This window comes from Oncorhynchus masou, chromosome 15, assembly GCF_036934945.1.
Source record: "Oncorhynchus masou masou isolate Uvic2021 chromosome 15, UVic_Omas_1.1, whole genome shotgun sequence".
Taxonomy (NCBI): domain Eukaryota; kingdom Metazoa; phylum Chordata; class Actinopteri; order Salmoniformes; family Salmonidae; genus Oncorhynchus; species Oncorhynchus masou.
In genome coordinates, this window is record NC_088226.1 from 7,540,503 (window position 1) to 7,559,080 (window position 18,578).

General features: G+C 44.0%; 3 protein-coding genes across 7 annotated transcripts; 2 read left to right on the forward strand and 1 right to left on the reverse strand.

Annotated features, from left to right (window-relative positions):
• Positions 1-1,684: 1,684 nt before the first annotated feature.
• On the reverse strand, positions 1,685-14,487 carry LOC135555458 (transcription activator BRG1-like). 5 transcript variants are annotated; one of them, XM_064987903.1, is made up of 7 exons: positions 13,014-13,767; positions 10,880-11,738; positions 8,319-8,570; positions 7,996-8,131; positions 6,361-6,780; positions 5,981-6,079; positions 1,685-5,705 (listed from the first exon to the last, which is right to left on the reverse strand). In XM_064987903.1, exons 3-7 carry the CDS (start codon positions 8,526-8,528, stop codon positions 4,672-4,674), a joined length of 1,899 nt encoding a protein of 632 aa, XP_064843975.1. In that variant the 5' UTR covers positions 8,529-8,570; positions 10,880-11,738; positions 13,014-13,767; the 3' UTR covers positions 1,685-4,671. The 5 variants fall into 5 exon arrangements, with proteins under 5 accessions (XP_064843975.1, XP_064843973.1, XP_064843971.1 ...); XM_064987901.1 differs by lacking the exons at positions 10,880-11,738; positions 13,014-13,767 and adding an exon at positions 13,774-14,487; XM_064987899.1 differs by lacking the exon at positions 10,880-11,738.
• On the forward strand, positions 10,380-10,733 carry LOC135555459 (E3 ubiquitin-protein ligase PPP1R11-like). The gene has a single exon (XM_064987904.1). It carries the CDS (start codon positions 10,380-10,382, stop codon positions 10,731-10,733), a length of 354 nt encoding a protein of 117 aa, XP_064843976.1.
• Positions 14,488-16,600: 2,113 nt separating the features above from the next.
• LOC135555231 (galactose-3-O-sulfotransferase 2-like) lies at positions 16,601-18,501 on the forward strand. The gene is made up of 4 exons (XM_064987550.1): positions 16,601-16,724; positions 16,841-16,859; positions 16,975-17,330; positions 17,528-18,501. The coding sequence occupies exons 1-4, from the start codon at positions 16,606-16,608 to the stop codon at positions 18,435-18,437; spliced, it is 1,404 nt and encodes a 467-aa protein (XP_064843622.1). The 5' UTR covers positions 16,601-16,605; the 3' UTR covers positions 18,438-18,501.
• The last annotated feature ends 77 nt before the right edge of the window (positions 18,502-18,578 follow it).

The window sequence follows — 18,578 nt, forward strand, 5'->3', positions numbered from 1 at the left end:
GGAAGCGGCGCAGGTCCTAATCCAGGCACTTGTCATCTCCCGTCTGGATTACTGCAACTCGCTGTTGGCTGGGCTCCCTGCCTGTGCCATTAAACCCCTACAACTCATCCAGAAAGCCGCAGCCCGTCTGGTGTTCAACCTTCCCAAGTTCTCTCACGTCACCCCGCTCCTCCGCTCTCTCCACTGGCTTCCAGTTGAAGCTCGCATCCGCTACAAGACCATGGTGCTTGCCTACGGAGCTGTGAGGGGAACGGCACCGCAGTACCTCCAGGCTCTGATCAGGCCCTACACCCAAGCAAGGGCACTGCGTTCATCCACCTCTGGCCTGCTCGCCTCCCTACCATTGAGGAAGTACAGTTCCCGCTCAGCCCAGTCAAAACTGTTCGCTGCTCTGGCCCCCAATGGTGGAACAAACTCCCTCACGACGCCAGGACAGCGGAGTCAATCACCACCTTCCGGAGACACCTGAAACCCCACCTCTTCAAGGAATACCTAGGATAGGATAAGTAATCCTTCTCACCACCCCCCCCCCTTAATGATTTAGATGCACTATTGTAAAGTGGCTGTTCCACTGGATGTCAGAAGGTGAATTCACCAATTTGTAAGTCGCTCTGGATAAGAGCGTCTGCTAAATGACTTAAATGTAAATGTACTTCAAGGTCTCAGAGCAAGTGACGTCACCGATTGAAACGCTATTTAGCGCGCACCGCTAACTAAGCTAGCCGTTACACTAGACTTAGCCTACGTTTAATCTCTCCCTTGTTCATTTTAAAAGGCCATATGTTCATGACCTGATTCATATAAATCACGTAAAATTATTTTAAATTCATATTAACCCCTCCTACAGAATATGCTTTGGCAAGATTGAGTTGATTAAATAAATGTCAAAATATTCTAAAAATAATATTGAGTGGCAAAGGCTCCAGTGGTCATACATAATTCATAGATTCACTAAACATCTATGTTTCATTATTCCTGGTATATACTACTGGTTATGATTGCAGACAGAGAATGGGATGGTGCAGTACTAATTAGTCATACGTTGATAAGGTGCATGCATGGGGATGTCCACAACACCCAGAAATATGCCCATGCTGTATTGATTCACCTAGCTAACTGAAACTTCACTGTTGTAGGCATAATACACGCGCTGGCAAACAAATCCATTACATTAGCTACCTAAATGTGAAGTAAACTCAACTGAGTAGTAATAGAGAATGGAGACTTTTCACTTGAAAACGTGCAGGATAACTCTTTCCGGTTTCTCCGGCTTCAATTGATTTGATTTTTTTCACTGTGTTAAACTTGTTCGTGTCGCACTCCTCACAGGCCGTTTGGTGTACGTTTTTTTTTTGACGGTGCGATGAAACTGCCAAAACTCTGAAAGGTATTATTGTATGTCAGAATTTCAACAAGATTTGTTCAAGCCCAAAATGTTAGTCCGTAATCGTAACATGGTGTTTCTATGTTCACAGATTAAATTTCACGTTTGCATTTCACGCATGGCTTTTCTAACGATCCTAACATTTTATGTATGGATTTTTTTACGATCCTAACGATTCGTACGTTAAACCTTTTGGCAGCTATCTGGCTCCATAGAAAACCTGTGACATTTACCTGGATCTCACTCTGCAAGTACCACTGCTGGGTAATTTGAAAAATCAGTTAATCAATCAATCAATAATACTCTTAAGCAAAAATGTTTATATTTAATTTACAATCTGTTGAAACTATGAGACTAGAAAGGTTCTGAACTTTTGTGAAACATCACAGTACAGTTGAAAAATATATGGCAAATAGACATTAAAACTGGATGGTGTTCAGAGATGGATGGGAGGGGTTGAGAGGAAAAATAATAAAAAACAAGATAAAGTATAATGTACTGTGTCCGTAAAATGTAGAGGATATAGTATGTATAAGCTGTAAGTAGAAGCCTAAGTGTTGTCCATTAGTTTAATCCAATTAGGGGAGGGGTGGTAGGGTTATGGGAAAATAATAAATGGACAATATATAACAAATGTTTATATACATAAAACCTGTCAAAAGTTGACACGCCTACTCATTCAAGGGTTTTTCTTTATTTGTACTATTCATTGTAGAATAATAGTGAAGACATCAAAACTATGAAATCATGCAGTAACCAAAAGTGTTAAACAAATCTAAATATGTAATATTTTTCAAAGTAGCCACCCTTTGCCTTGATGACAGCTTTACACACTCTTGGCATTCTCTCAACCAGCTTCATGAGGTAGTCACCTGGAATGCTTTTCTAACAGTCTAAGAAGTTCCCACATATGCTGAACACTTGTTGGCTGCTTATCTTCACTCTGCAGTCCAACTCATCCCAAACCATCTCAATTGGTTTGAAGTCGGGTGATTGTGGAGGCCAGGTCATCTGATGCAGCACTCCCATCACTCTCCTTCTTGGTCAAATAGACCTTACACAGCCTGAAGGTGTGTTTGTTCATTGTCCTGTTGAAAAACAAATGATAGTCCCACTAAGCACAAACCAGATGGAATGGCGTATCGCTGAAGAATGCGGTCGTAGCCATGCTGGTTAAGTGTGCATTGAATTCTAAATAAATCAGTGTCACCAGCAAAGCATCCCCACAACATCACACCACCTCCTCCATGCTTCACAGTGAGAACCACACTATCATCCGTTCACCTACTCTGCATCTCCCGAAGACACGGCGGTTGGAACCACAAATCTCAAATTTGGACTCATCAGACCAAAGGACAGATTTCCAAAGTCTAATATCCATTGCTTGTGTTTCTTGGCTTATTGGTAGTGGTTTCTGTGCAGCAGTGTTGAGATGTCTGTTACTTGAACTCTGTGAAGCATTTATATGGGGTGCAATCATTTATATGGACACTGTGCTATCTAACCTCCAAACAAGCTTCAATGCCATACAACACTCCTTCCGTGGCCTCCAACTGCTCTTAAACACTATTAAAACCAAATGCCTGCTTTTCAAACGTTCGCTGCCTGCACCCACACGCCCGACTAGCATCACCACCCTGGATTTTTCCGACCTAGAATATGTGGACATCTACAAGTACCCTAGGTGTCTGGCTAGACTGCAAACTCTCCGTTCAGACTCATATTAAACATCTCTAATCCAAAATCAAATCTAGAGTCGGCTTTCTATTTCGCAACAAAGCCTCCTTCACTCATGCCGCAAAACTTACCCTAGTAAAACTGCCTATCCTACTGATCCTCATCTACAAAATAGCTTCCAATACTCTACTCAGCAAACTAGATGCAGTTTATCACAGTGCCATCCGTTTTGTTACTAAAGCACCTTATACCACCCACCACTGCGACCTGTATGCTCTAGTCAGCTGGCCCTCACTACATGTTCGTCGCCAGACCCACTGGCTCCAGGTCATCTACAAGTCCATGCTAGGTAAAGCTCCACCTTATCTCAGTTCACTGGTCACGATGGCAACACCCACCCGTAGCACGCGCTCCAGCAGGTGTATCTCACTGATCATCCCTAAAGCTAAAACCTAATTTGGCCGCCTTTCCTTCCAGTTCTCTGCTGCCTGTGACTGGAACGAATTGCAAAAATCGCTGAAGTTGGAGACTTATCTCCCTCACCAACTTTAAACATCTGCTATCTGAGCAGCTAACCGATCACTGCAACTGTACATAGTCCATCGGTATATAGCCCACCCAATTTACCCACCTCATCCCCATATTGTTTATTTGATTTACTTTTCTGCTCTTTTGCACACCAGTATTTCTACCTGCACATGTTCATCTGATCATTTATCACTCGTGTTAATCTGCTAAATTGTAATTATTCACTCCTATGGCCTATTTATTGCCTACCCTCATGCCTTTTGCACACAATGTATATAGATTCTTTTTTTTCTACTATTGTTATTGACTTGCTTATTGTTTACTCCATGTGCAACTCTGTTGTCTGTTCACACTGCTATGCTTTATCTTGGCCAGGTCGCAGTTGCAAATGAGAACTTGTTCTCAACTAGCCTACCTGGTTAAATAAAGTTGAAATAAAAATAAAAATCTGAGGTGCAGTTAATTGCCGATTTTTGAGGCTGGTAACTGTAATGAATGACCATGTCTTAAAGTAAATATGGTCTATCATTTCTCTTTGCTTATTTGAGCTGTTCTTACCAAATAGGGCTATCTTCTGTATACCACCCAACCTTGTCACAACACATCTGATTGGCTCAAGCGCATTAACTTTATCAAGGCACACTTGTTAATTGAAATGCATTTCAGGTGACTACCTCATGAAGCTGGTTGAGAGAATGCAAAGAGTGTGAAAAGCTGTCATGTACTTTGAAGAATCTCAAATATATTTTGATTTGTTTAACACTTTTTTGGTTACTACATGATTCCATGTGTTATTTCATAGTTTAAGTCTATACTATTATTCTACAATGTAGAAAATAGTACCTTTTTTTTTTTTAACTCGAACAAGTAGGTGTCTAAACTTTTGACTGCTACTATATATATATATATATATATATAGCCAAAAAATGTGGGATTGGAAATAATGCAGATATTTACACTGATAGAAGCCACAATCTGCAACATTTGAGCTGATCTAACCCCCCAGCCAATTGTGTAGACTACATGACCAAAAGTATGTGGACACCTGCTCTTTGAACATATAATTCCAAAAATCATGGGCATTAATATGGAGTTGGTCCCCCCTTTGCTGCTATAACAGCCTCAACTCTTCTGGGAAGGCTTTCCACTAGATGTTGGAACATTGCTGCGGGGACTTGCTTCCATTCAGCCATAAGAGCATTAGTGAGGTCAGGCACTGATGTTGGGCGATTAGGCCTGGCTCGCAGTCTGCGTTCCAATTCATCCCAAAGGTGTTCGATGGGATTGAGGTCAGGGCTCTGTGCAGGCCAGTCAAGTTCTTCCACACCGATCTCGGTAAACCATTTCTGTATGGACCTCGCTTTGTGCATGGGGCCATTGTCATGCTGAAACAGGAAAGGGCCTTCCCCAAACTGTTGCCACAAAGTTGGAAGCACAGAATCGTCTAGAATGTCATTGTATGCTGTAGCGTTAAGATTTCCCTTCACTGGAACTAAGGGGCCTAACCCGAACCATGAAAAACATCCCCAGACCATTATTCCTCCTCCGCCAAACTTTACAGATGGAACTATGCATTCAGTCAGGTAGCTTTCTCCTGGCATCCGCCAAAGCCAGATTCGTCCGTCGGACTGCCAGATGGTGAAGTGTGATTCATCACTCCAGAGAACGCGTTTCCACTGCTCCAGAGTCCAATGGCGGCGAGCTTTACACCACTCCAGCCGACGCTTGGCATTGCGCATGGTGATCTTAGGCTTGTGTGCGGCTGCTCGGCCATGGAAACCCATTTCATGAAGCTCCCGACGAACAGTTCTTGTGCTAACGTTGCTTCCAGAGGCAGTTTGAAACTCGGTAGTGCGTGTTGGAACGGAGGACAGATGATTTTTACTCGCTACGTGCCTCAGCACTCGAGCCTGCAGCCTGTACTCTCTCTCCTGGAGGATCTCTACTGGGTCCAGGCCATGGGGCTTCTGGATGGGCGTGATGCGGTTCTGTTTCTGGTGCAGCACCATGGGTGGGGGCTGGGGGGAGGGGGGAGCAGGGGAGGGTCTGCCAGTGGGCTGAGGGGAAATCAGCTTCTGGGGGGCACTGGATGGAGCAGCAGCATTCACCATGGGCCCTAGAATACATGGCATTGAAAGAGTTATTAGTTCTACCACTGATTCCACAGTGTTTTGGTGCAATTATTATCTGTTAAATATGCGTGTATTCCTTGTTTCGTTTTTTATTTAACTAGGCAAGTCAGTTAAGAACAAATTCTTACTTACTAACCTTGTGATAGGTCTGGTGAAATTATCAGCACAGGAAAGAGAAGAACATGGACTAAAAACACTACAGACTAGTGCCTTCTCACACACAGGTAAATCACTGCCCAGGGGTCAAGCTGAGGCTCACCTTGGGGCCATTGTTTAGGGGGGCCATTGGTGGGCTGGCCCTGCATACCAGGAGGAACACCTGAGGGTCCTGGAGGAGGCATATTTGGGCCTACCATTCCTGCAAGATGACATTAGATATGATCAGACACTACCTGGGCATTCATGCCTACTGAAGTCTAGTTAACGTAGAAAATGGTGCCTGAACCGAGAGCATATGTTTGTAGTTTCACCACCAAGGGTCGTTGTTAAAGCATTCAAATGATTTATTTTCTTTGTTTGAGATGGACAGCATTTGTGTGCGATTGACTGTAATTATGTGCATTTGTGTGTCATTCATAGGGTTGCGAACCTCATTAACAGGCTGTGTAGCATAAACTTGCATGTGCCCACCCCACTCACCAAGTGATCTGTTGTAGTTTGCTGGTGGCTGTCCAGGCCCCGCTCCAGGCCCAGTGGAAGGGGGCATGTTGGGCATCCCTGGCTGCTGCTGCATCCCTGGCATGGGCCTCTTGCCCTGCACAGCCATCTGCAGGTGGTCTGGTAGGGGCTGGCTGCGAGCCAGCATCTTGTAGGCCATGATCTGGGCCCTGAGCTGGTGCAGCTGGTTTTGGTTGAAGGGGGTGGGTCCACCAGGCTCAACCCCGCCTGGCACAGAATCACCACTCAGGACACCACCGAGGCTCTGCTGGCCCATGGCCTGGGGGTCACCGCCCTCCATGGGGACACCTGGGCCAGAGGGCATCATGGGGCTGGGGGGAGGGCTGTTGGCTGGCACAGGGTTGGGAGAGTGCTCAGAACTCCCCAGTGGAGAGGGGTAGCCTGGGGAGGAGAGACAACAGCACAGGTGAGAAAAGTCATCTTCCCTGGGAATGGTAGGGCATGAAATGGTGGCGAAATGGATGCTAACAGACCAGAAGAAATGTTAATCAAATCCAGACTGGTATTATGATTATGAGCTGGACTGTCGATACAAACACTTTACAAATCAGTCTAACAGACATCAAATAAAATGTTTTTATATAGCCCTTCTTACATCAGCTGATATATTAAAGTGCTGTACAGAAACCCAGCCTAAAACCCCAAACAGTAAGCAATGCAGGTGTAGAAGCACGGTGGCTAGGAAAAACTCCCTAGAAAGGCCAAAACCTAGGACGAAACCTAGAGGCTGTGAGGCTTCTGGCTGTGCCGGGTGAAGATTATAACAGAACATGGCCAAGATGTTCAAATGTTCATAAATGACCAGCATGGTCAAATAATAATAATCACAGTAGTTGTCGAGGGTGCAACAAGTCAGCACCTCAGGAGAACCAGTAAGCCAGTGCCTCAGCCCCTGTAATAGGGTTAGAGGCATTCGTCACATGCACACATTACAGCTGAGTCTCGCTCTCTGTACATATTACCTCAATACCCCCACACATTGACTCTGTACTGGTACCCATTGTATATAGCCCCGCTATTTTTATTTATTTGTTAATCTTATCTCTTTCTTTTATTTTATATAAAGGTATTGTCTTAACTGCCATGTTGGTTAAGCGCTTGTAAGTAAGCATTTCACTGCAAGGTCTACACTTGTTGTATTCGGCGCATGTGACGAATACAATTTGATTTGTCACCAGTCAATACAGGATAGAAGAGTCAACAGAAAAACACCCTCTCCTGTGTTACAGTATTTCAACAGCCCCTCTGTCCCTCTCTCCTTGGTGACTGAGTAGTTTTGTAACAGCCAGCTGCCACCAGCATTGTCTGAAAGGGGAAGCCTCATGCCCCTCCACTGAGCGTCTGCTGCTCACGCTACCCAACAAAACGACAGAAGTGAAAGAGGAGAAACTAGCTGGTTGAGTTCACAGTACAAGTGCACACAGGTCTACACGAGTTAGCATTCTCTTTTTGGGTAATCAGCTTTAAAAACAATTGTGCTTAAGTCTAAAATCATAAGCACCATATTTAGATCATTAGCCTTTTGTGTAAAGCTCCTTCAATAACAGAGTCGATGTTTCCAATATCCAACCTAATCAGTACCCCATGGTATGGTACCTTGTGAATGTTGATCCATGGGGCTAGGAGGGTGTCCCATTCCAATGTGGCCTCCACCTGGTCTCATGCCCATGCTCTTCATTGGTCCATAGCGAGGGTCATCAGACATGCCCTTCTCATGCATGCCTTCCATAGGCTGGGAGAAGACAACACACAGTAATACATTGACATAAGCATGTCCTACTTAGACAGCACATACATTTCTTATGTACAGTAAAGGATGAATAGATTAATGCAAAAAAAGTATCATAAAATGGTACCACAGACCATAGCAGACATTTTACATACATTACAGTTATGGATATGCCCATTTTCTGTCTTACTTTGTGCATCTGATGCATATTCTCCTGAGGATATCCTGAGGGCCCCTGTTGTGGGTGGGAGTGTCCAGAGGCTGGGGGACCTGGGCTGGGTCCCATCATGTTATGAGCAGAGCCTGGGGAAGGGCTGGGGCCCCTCATGGCTCCTGGAGAAGGGCCTGGAGACGGGCCCGGCCGAGGCGTCCCTCCCATGGGGGGGTCCGGGGTGGACATTTCTCAAGTAAGTCTGAGAATGTGACAGCACCAAGCTCCACTCTGCAGAGGACAAATGACAGATGAGATACTGACCACCATTTACAACAAACCAACCCAGCAGTGGGGAGTAAAATGTAATGTGTACTAGTGATGGGGGGGATTGATACCATTACATATCGGGATACTGTTGACGATATTTTGTATCGTTTTGACAATATTGCATTAGTTGGCTGTACCTAGGGTTGCAAAGGGTTGGAAACTTTCCCGTAAATTTCCTGAATTTTTTCCTGGGAAGTTAAAGCCCTGGAATTTGGGGAATTTTGCTTAAATTCATCAAAGAAGTTAGCTTAAAACAGTGAACCTTTTTTTGTGGGATACATGGCAATTCTAGGTCTTGTGGCATATTTTGGATAACCTATCCCCAATTCAATGGAATTGCAACCCTCTGCATGCACAGTGCATTCTTCCATCACATGTACAGCTGATTCTCAAGATCTTGCACAGTAATGAGATGCTATTCAGCCCACACTACTACACTGTCTGATCTAAGGACTACATGCTTTCTGGTAAGTTTTGATTACAATATTGGGTGGGGTGAATATTTTTTGTTAACTAGGAAATTGTAGCCTACAGAAAAGTGTGTTTAAATTATTTCTAACTTGTTAACAATTTCTGCTAGTTAGTTTTTGCTACCATGTGGGATTTAGCTCGCTTGAGCTGTTAATTCACCTGTTTCCATACATGTTTCATTTTAAAACATGTATCTTACAAAAGGAGTTATTTAATCTAACTGCTTAACTATTTATCTTTACATTGTAAAGAATAGTATTAGTTTTTTTACTATTTTTTTCTAATCTTTACAGGAAAATGCCACGGGCACCATCTGATGTGTGGAGACATTTCACTGCAGATAACGTAGAAGGAAAAGTTGTGTACATTTGCAAATACCGTGCCAAATCATATGTGAAGACTGCAACACAGATGCAGAATCATCTGGCCAAGTGCATCTGGCCAACTGGTTCATTTCCGATGCTCACAGGCAATGTGTATTGGAAGAGATTTCTGAACGTTCTTCGCCCAGCATACACCCCTCCAACCAGACATGCTTTATCTACTAATTTGCTGGATGCAGAGTTCAACAGAGTTCAAATCAAGATCAATCAAAGCATAGAAAAAGCAGACTGTATTGCAATAATCTCCGATGGGTGGTTGAATGTTCATGGCCAAGGAATAGTTAACTACATCATCTCCACCCCTCAACCAGTATTCTACAATAGCACAGACACAAGAGACAACAGATACACCAGTCTCTACATTGCAGATGAGTCGTCATCAATGACCTTGTACCACAGAAGGTATTTGCATTGGCGACAGACAATGCTGCAAACATGAAGGCTGCTTGGTCTAAAGTGGAGGAGTCCTACCCTCACATCACACCCATTGGCTGTGCTGCTCATGCATTGAATCTGCACCTCAAGGACATCATGGCACTGAAAACAATCGATACACTCCACAAGAGAGCCACGGAAATGGTTAGGTATGTGAAGGGTCATCAAGTTATAGCAGCAATCTATCTCACCAAGAAAAGTGAGAAGAATAAGAGCACCACATTGAAGCTGCCCAGCAACACCCATTGGAGTGGTGTTGTCACCGCCGGAAGTGGTCCGTCTAGGAATGACTTCCTCCATATAGCCAATTCTTTTTTCTTTTTTTTTTTTTTTGTAATTCTGATACAGCTTCTTGCCGAACATCCAACGACAACGAGTCTGTTTCGTGTTCCAGAAACAGGGTGGTTGTTGTTCCCAAAACAACGTTGACATTTGTTGACGGTTGGCGCGACCTCAATACCGCCAAACTAACATCATCAGGATGGCGGAGGCGCCAGGTACTTCTAACGAGACGATAACGGAGACCATTCAAGTAGAAACACCGCCACCGCCCCAGCAGGAGGGACGTAGCCTGACCATTAAGCTGAGGAAGAGAAAGACTGACAAGAAGGTGGAGTGGTCCAGCGACACAGTGGACAACGAGCATATGGGAAGGAGGTCCTCCAAGTGTTGCTGCGTCTACGAGAAACCCAAACAGTTCGGAGAGTCCTCCTCTGAAAGCGAGGGAGATGACGAAGGCTGTGGAAGTGCACACTGCATTCTAGGACATGGGAAAGACATGCATGGACACAGTGGAGGGGGTGGGGGGAACTCTGGAGGATCACATGCCCATTAATGATTAAGAGTGGAGACTGGGGGTTACGACACATACTGCTACACACACAGTCTCATTTAATTCAGTCACTTCAGTACTGGGTGGAAAAGGGATAGATAAAGATTAGAAGAGACAGAACAAAGGAAAGAAGACAACATATACACAACCTGTTTGATAAGAAAACGATTTGTAAGTCGCTCTGGATAAGAGCGTCTGCTAAATGACTTAAATGTAAATGAAATGTTGGACAGTCCTGGAGGGGAAGGAGTCTCTCCAAGAAATGGCCATATCATAGTCTGCCGATATGGACAGCCCCATCAAGAGGATCCTCCTGGATGATATATTTTGGGAGAGTGGTAAGCAGCCTGAAACATATAGGAGATTTGAGGGAGACAATGGCATCCTGTCTGATGTCCATACTGCCCTGCCCACTTCACTGTTGCTCCAAGCAGAGGAAACTGCAGTTCTGAAATACATCAAAAAGCATGAAGACTTCTGCCTGAAGCCCATACACGCCGCAGCGTACATGTACGCTGCCAAGAGCATCCTGTCTCGTGCAGAGATCAACAAGGTCTATGGTGTCATCACTACCGTGTCTCGCCACCTTGGCCTGGATGATGGCAAGGTTCTTGGCAGTCTGGCGAAGTACACTTCCAAGCAAGGGCTTTGGGATGGAGATGCAATATGACAGTCATGCCAACATATCTCATCAGCCACCTGGTGGAAGGGACTTTGTGGATCTGAGGCTCTTTCACCTGTTGCCTCCATTATCCTCCAAATCCCGCCAACAGCCGCCGCCTCAGAGCGCAACTGGTCCTTGTTTGGAAACACACACAACAAAGCACGCAACAGGCTGACCAATATATGGGTTAAAAAATTGGTGGACATCCAGGCAAATTTGAGGCTTTTTGAGCCTGACAATGAGCCATCCTCAACCAGGTTGGAAAGTGACAGTGAAGATGAGGCCTCAGAGTCTGATGATCAAGAGGTGGACATTGAGGAGGTCCAGGGAGAAGACATGGAAGCCTGAGAGGAAGACAACCAAAGCTTTAGTTTAATTTTAAAGATGTATGTTGAAAACGTTTTTTGGGATGAGATGGATCATTGGGGATATTTTATTATTATTTATATTGGAAGGCTTGAATAATTTGCAATTATGTCTTCTTTTAAGGTAAAATGTTCATGTTTGTCTCCATATGATATGGTAAATATATCCAATGCAGAAAACATCTATATTTAAATGGTATTAATGTTAATTTGCATATTGCCATTAATTCCCATATATTCCTGTTAATTCCCAAGGAAAGTATCCACCTCTGAATATTCCCCATAATGTGCGACTCTAGACACACCTACTCAATCAAGGGTTTTCCTTTATTTTTAAAAACTATTTTCTACATGGTAGAATAATAGTGAAGACATCAAAACTATGAATTAACACATATGGAATCATGTAATAACCCAAAAAAAGTGTTAAACAAATCAGAATATATTTTATATTTGGGATTCTTCAAAGGAGCCACCCTTTGTCTTGACAGTTTTGCACGCTTGTCATTCTCTCAACCAAAATTCACCAACGCTATACACCTTTCATGTCCTTCTGCACACATAGGAACCTCCATCCTACACTGCTGCCACATGACCATTAGCATGACACACCTGTAACGTTAACATCGTAATTTATTCGGTACAAAAGCTCGTACAGGGATAACTAATATAACACCACTTTGCGGGGCAAAGACTCAACATCAAAAGAACACAACGACTCCTCTGTTTCTCCAATTAAGCCTCACGGTCTGCGTCACACCAAACGAAGAGCATCGCAAACACCGGGAATCTTCCCCTTGGCTTCAGATTGTCCACTTTCACATTTACCGCTACCCCGGTAATCACTCCTTTTAATGGCGCCCTATGCTTGAGAGCAAAACAATTCACATATCCTGACCCGACATTTGACGCGAAACGCCTGCTTCATCTGGCCCAACACAGAAACACAAACAATCACAAGACCACTTCGGGTTTCCTTCACCCAACTCAATTTTCACCCACCCTGAAACCAAAAATGGATCCGCCAAAAGGCAAGGGTCCACTTTTTCCGTAATTTCACTCCTACGGTCAGACTAACCTTTATCCTAACCCTGCGTGTAATCCTCGGGCTCTGAGAACTTCACCACACCTCTGATACTTCGCCCTCATTCACTTTCATTTATCCTGTCTTCGATCCAGTGTACAGATCACACTTTCTACCATTCTTCAACAAACCATCTCCCTTTTCCTCCACTTTGACCAATTCAAACTCACCTTCCTCTATTTTTCCTTCCATTCGTCCTCCGTAATCCAAGTATATGTCTCCTGATAAATCTAGGACGCCATTCCCCCGCTCGCCCCAGCCCTCTGCATCCAGATGCGACACACACTTCAAGTTTGATCACCCCAAACATTTCCCTCACCAAAAATAATGTTAACTCCTTATCGGTCATAACACTTTAAAAACTCGCAGAGATCTACAGCACCTAATGTGGTGCATAACTTGACTAGAAAGCTATCTAGCAGCAAAACAACCTCCGTTCGCTCCGTTTACAACATAATAGCACGCTATATTTGTTTGAGGTCAGGATCCATTCACCCATGTGATGGGCTACATTTCAAACATTGTTTTCTACATAATAAATGCGAATAAACTGGAACACTGCCAGACAGTTGGCTAACGTTAGCTAATGGTATGGTCTCTGCTAGCCGAACATGCTAGCAGAAAATGTATGGTGTGAATGACGTAGTTTTGCTGATTTGAGAGATGCCGCAAGAGTAAAAAATATATATTTCAGTTGATTGATCCAACCCGCATCCGGTACCCCCGCTTGAGTTAACTAGATACATTTACCAAAAACATGTACTAATTTCAGTCTGTCGCCACTGTCTGCAGAGACAGACGAGTAATGTCGGTCCTGACTACCGTTCCTTCCCAACCCAACGATAAACAAAAGTGAAATTACGTATCATTAATCTGAACAAGGATAACATCGACGAAGTATTGACAATAAAACACCTGAATCTGACTTACATTGAAATCACCCTTCGCGAGTAAGGTCCTTTCGAAGTATGTCGACGTGGGGGATGGGTGTACAAATTATTATAGAACAGCATTATTACATGTAGTAAAATAAGATCATGAGGCATCATTGTTGATAGTAGTCATTGACAATAATAATAATAATAGCGATTGAGCTCTGTTTACATGCATTTTTCTATCTGAATAAAATGTGCAATGTCAAAAAAAACATTGACCGTTATCAACACTAGCAATATTGACTCGTTTAATAACCACAGCCAAAGGTGCTGTTTTGTAGATTGGCATATGTACCAGTCCGCTTTACAGTAAAACAAAATATGATGATACAGGTTATTGAAATGAAATGGGTAGTGGTGGATAATCTACTCCAAAATAATCGATTCCTCAACTCCTTGCCTGTCGACTCCCTTTCCTTGGTGTCAAGCTTCGACTCCTAAAATTCAGTATCTTTGCAATGGAGGAAACTATTTCCCGAAGAACACAAACTCGCATCTTTCACCGCAAAGAAAGAGCGGGGGGAGATGGGAGGGGCACAGCCAGGCATGTCCGCTAGCAGGCAGAACTGTGCAAATCAAAATATGTAGGCTATTGCAATGCTGTATTTCACAATTGCTTGCCTTGTAATGTCTCGCGCAAATTCACGAAGGTCAGGGCTATCAATGAGTAGGCTGAGTTATTCTACACGCAAGACCGAAGACCAAACAAACACTAGCATTTTTCATAGCGAAGAGAAAGAGGAGCAGGCGAGGGAGAGAGAAGATATGGGCAGGCAGAAAGACTGTTAGAACCATGCGCATAGGCTGTATCTTGGTAATCTGTATCTAGCTGTGCCTCGTAAATTACCAAAAGTATATTAAAGTATATATTAGGCCGTGAGTGAGTATGGCTAAACTGATCCTCATAGTGCCAGTGAATTGAAGTTGAACATCGCCAAATGCATCAGTTAAATTAGGCCTAAATGCGCAATAAAAATGATTGCCTATAGTTTATTTAATGAAACTCTGGCTGGCTTTTGATGACCTAGGTCAGGGCTCCCCAACCCTGTTCATGGAGAGTTCCTGTAGGGTTTTGCTCCAGATCCAGTTGTAGCCTAACTTGATTCCGTTTATCAAGCAGCTAATTATTGAATCAGATGCGCTAGATTAGGGTCAGAGAGCCCTGTCCTAGGCAATAGTTCGCAAAGCTGGATCCCCGCTGAACTTTATGTATATGGAAAATTCACGTTCTCACCCATATACACAATCAAACGGGTATATACGGTTCAGCAGCTGAAATCAGCAGGATGTGGGGCATTGTTATTAGAAAGGACGTCATGAATGTATCGCAAAAATAATGGTTATGATCACAATTCATCAATATAAATATTATGGGGAGACCTATATTTTTGTCAACGCACATACTTGGATAATAATTACAAAACCAACGTCTCTAGTAATACCCGTCCGAATAGGGCTATAACATGTCAAAGAATAGGCTTAACAGCATCGCGTGCGCAGTATCATGGGATGGGATCCGTGGAGGCTGCACACGGCAGAAATATCACTGAAATATTATAGATGTAACTTCTTACACATCACCTTCTATAATCAAACAAAATAGTCATTTAATATTCAACTGGTAGGGATCATGCTCTTGCCAGTCCTCTGAAACGCAAATATAATCTTCCTAGTAGGACTACAATAATGAGGTGGTGCGTACATGTGTGTGCATCCGTTTCAGCGTGTTTTTGGAGTTGAGCAAGAGTCGAATAAGTGGCGACTCATTTCGACTCCGATCACAGGAGTCGGAGTCGACTCCAAAAATCCTGAAGTCGCGCACCACTGGAACCGCGTTCATCAGGACAAAACTTTTTACATTATTTGATTTGATTTAACCTTTAACTAGGCAAGTCAGTTAAGAACATATTCGCATTTACAATGATGTCTACCAAAAAGCCTCCTGCGGGGACGGGCCCTGGGATTAAAAATACAAAATAAATCAGGCATTTCTAAGTCATGGCATTTCTATCTGCAACGTTTTTGTAATGAACATGGCCTCCTCACTGGAGAGTAAGGGTTACCCGTTTATCACCGGTTTTATTATGAGCGAATAGTATCTTGACATGTAGCATTTTAACCAATTGAATGATAATGCACATTAAGGGTCGATGAGGAAAGCAACGCCCCCTCCAATATCAGACCCGTCCCTTTCAATGAAAAGCACTGTCAATGTGTTTGCCACAGTCATATCACACACATTCATATCAGACAATAGTGTAATACCATAAAAACAAGGGTGTCATTAACTTGTTTGTAGATGTGTAGGCTATTCTTAAAATACATTTTCATTGTTGCACACCTTGATTTAGGCATAGGTGGTTTTACTATTCTTTGTGTTGGGGAATTTTGTGTTCTTATTTATTTTAATTGTATCTAATTTATTGTATGTATTTATTTTCCTTAATGTCCTTGTCTCTTATCCAATTGAGCTTTTAGTATTTGGCATCCCTGATATACAAAAACAGTGATTACTGCTCTTAACATGTGAATAAGGACATTAGCCTTGTCATATTACAGTTGCACCTTACACAAAAGCAGCAAAGCTTGAGTATAGACATTCTCAAATCTTATGCTAGTCAAAAACTCAATCATGGCTTCTTGGCTGGAGAGTTGCTGGCTGGCTGCGTGACGTCTCACTGAGCCAGCTTAGAGGGTGAGGTCAGGTCTCTCAGTTTCTTTAAGCTCCGGAACCCAGTCTCACCTTCAAAGTCCCAGAGCATATTTTCCATGCTAGGAGGGAAGAAGGTTCCAGAGGAAAGTGTTTCAGGTGGGCCACAGAAAGGAGATGACCCTCCGCTGGTTGTCCACCCAACTTTGGAGACACCGTGTGATGGGTCTCCTGATGGCTTTGTGTGTCACCTTGTTACTCATGCTCCTGGCTACTCAGTCATTGCAGCATCCAAGGTAAGGGACAGTCTGTCTCTCTCTTTCTCCCCACACCATTATGCACTGTCTGTAGCTGTAGGTGGTGGTAAAACTAATAGATTTAACTCAATGGTTATTGTGAAAATGTACCAGAGAAACACTACATATATTTGCGTAAATGCATTACAGATTTAAAAAACCTTTCAAATACAGAACTGATTAATAAGGAGTTCTTTGTCATGGCATACAGCTAAGCTACATAAGTTCTGTTGAGACTTTATTTACCTAGATGTCTGTTGAAATCCTCTCTCTTTCCTATGTCGAAAGCCACTATGGTGGGCACAAGGGCCATAATGTGGAGGAGAAGGGAGCACTTTCCGACAATGCTCCTCCAAACACCCCCGTCCCATCCCACACTGCCCCTAACAGCAAGAAGGAGGTTCAGACACCCAATCTGCAGCATCAAAGAGATCACAATGGGTACACCTTTAGGAGGACAAGGAGGAGCCCTCCACCTGTAGCTTTCCTCAAAACACACAAGACTGGAAGCAGCACTGTCCAGAATCTGATGTTCCGCCTTGGGGAGAAGGAGAACCTCACATTCGCCTTCCCCTATTACGCATACCAGTTCAGCTACCCAGATAGGTATGGGCACGACTACTATCTCCTGTAAGATACGGTTACCTCTATTCATCTGATGAGTAGATATGTTCTATTGCAATGTTCAGATGATCAAATACACTGTCAGGTCTCTGGTACATTTGGAGCCCCTCCACTTGGTGGATATTAACTGCAGATAACCTTCACTGCTTTAACATGTTTAACCTTTCTTATGGCTCCAGGTTCCGAGCAGACTTTGTAGATGAGCTGCCACCTGGTTCCTCTCAGTTCGACATGCTCTGCAGCCACATGCGGCTGGACCTGGGACAGCTGAAACAGGTGATGCCCAAGAACACTATCTACATCACCCTGCTGCGTGATCCTCTACAGACCTTTGAGTCCGTTTTCAGCTACTACACTTCCACTGTACCTGCCTTCACTCTAGCCAAAAAGGCAGCTGACACAGCTAACAGGAAGTCAGCCCTCTCAGTCTTCCTGGAGGCCCCAGAGTCCTACTGGGACCCTACAGAACCTGGGAATGGCCTAGCCAGAAACCCTATGAGCTTTGACCTGGGCCTCAGCAGCCAAGAGTGGAACGCATCCTGGCCCATGGAGCTGACTCAGCTGGAGGAGGCCTTCCAGCTGGTAATGATCGCTGAGCACTTTGATGAGTCTCTGGTTCTCCTGGGGGCTCTGCTGCAGCTGGAGCCTGAGGAGCTGGCCTATGTGCACCTGAATGTCCGCGCCCCCTCGGACATCACCCCGATAGAGGAGGACACCAAGGCCAGGCTCTGGGCCTGGAACAGTCTGGATGTGCTACTCTACAACTTATTTCTGCAGGTTTTCTGGGAGAAAGCTGAGCAGTATGGCCTGGGGAGACTGAAAAGGGAGGTGACCCTACTGAGGGCCTCCACACAGAGGCTCAGACAGAAGTGTGTGGCCAGAGGAGGAGTGCCCCCTGGTGAGCTGGAGGACCTGGTCAGGCCCTGGCAGACCGACACAGTCACCATCCTGGGATACAAGGTACGAGGGAACCTGACTCTGCAGGAAGAGGGGCTCTGTGTGCGACTAGTGCTGCCTGAGCTACAGTACCACTCTCACTTGTATTTCCAGCAGTATGGCCATGACATGAGGTCCATACCTACAGACTAATGTGCAGCACTTTCCCTTTTAGATACTACACTGTTCAGAATTTCTGCTTTTGATGCATTTTTCCAATAAACCAGAAATACTAACATTGTTAGGTCTCTTTCCAAATGTATTTTTAAATGTGGATCTTGTTAAAATATTATA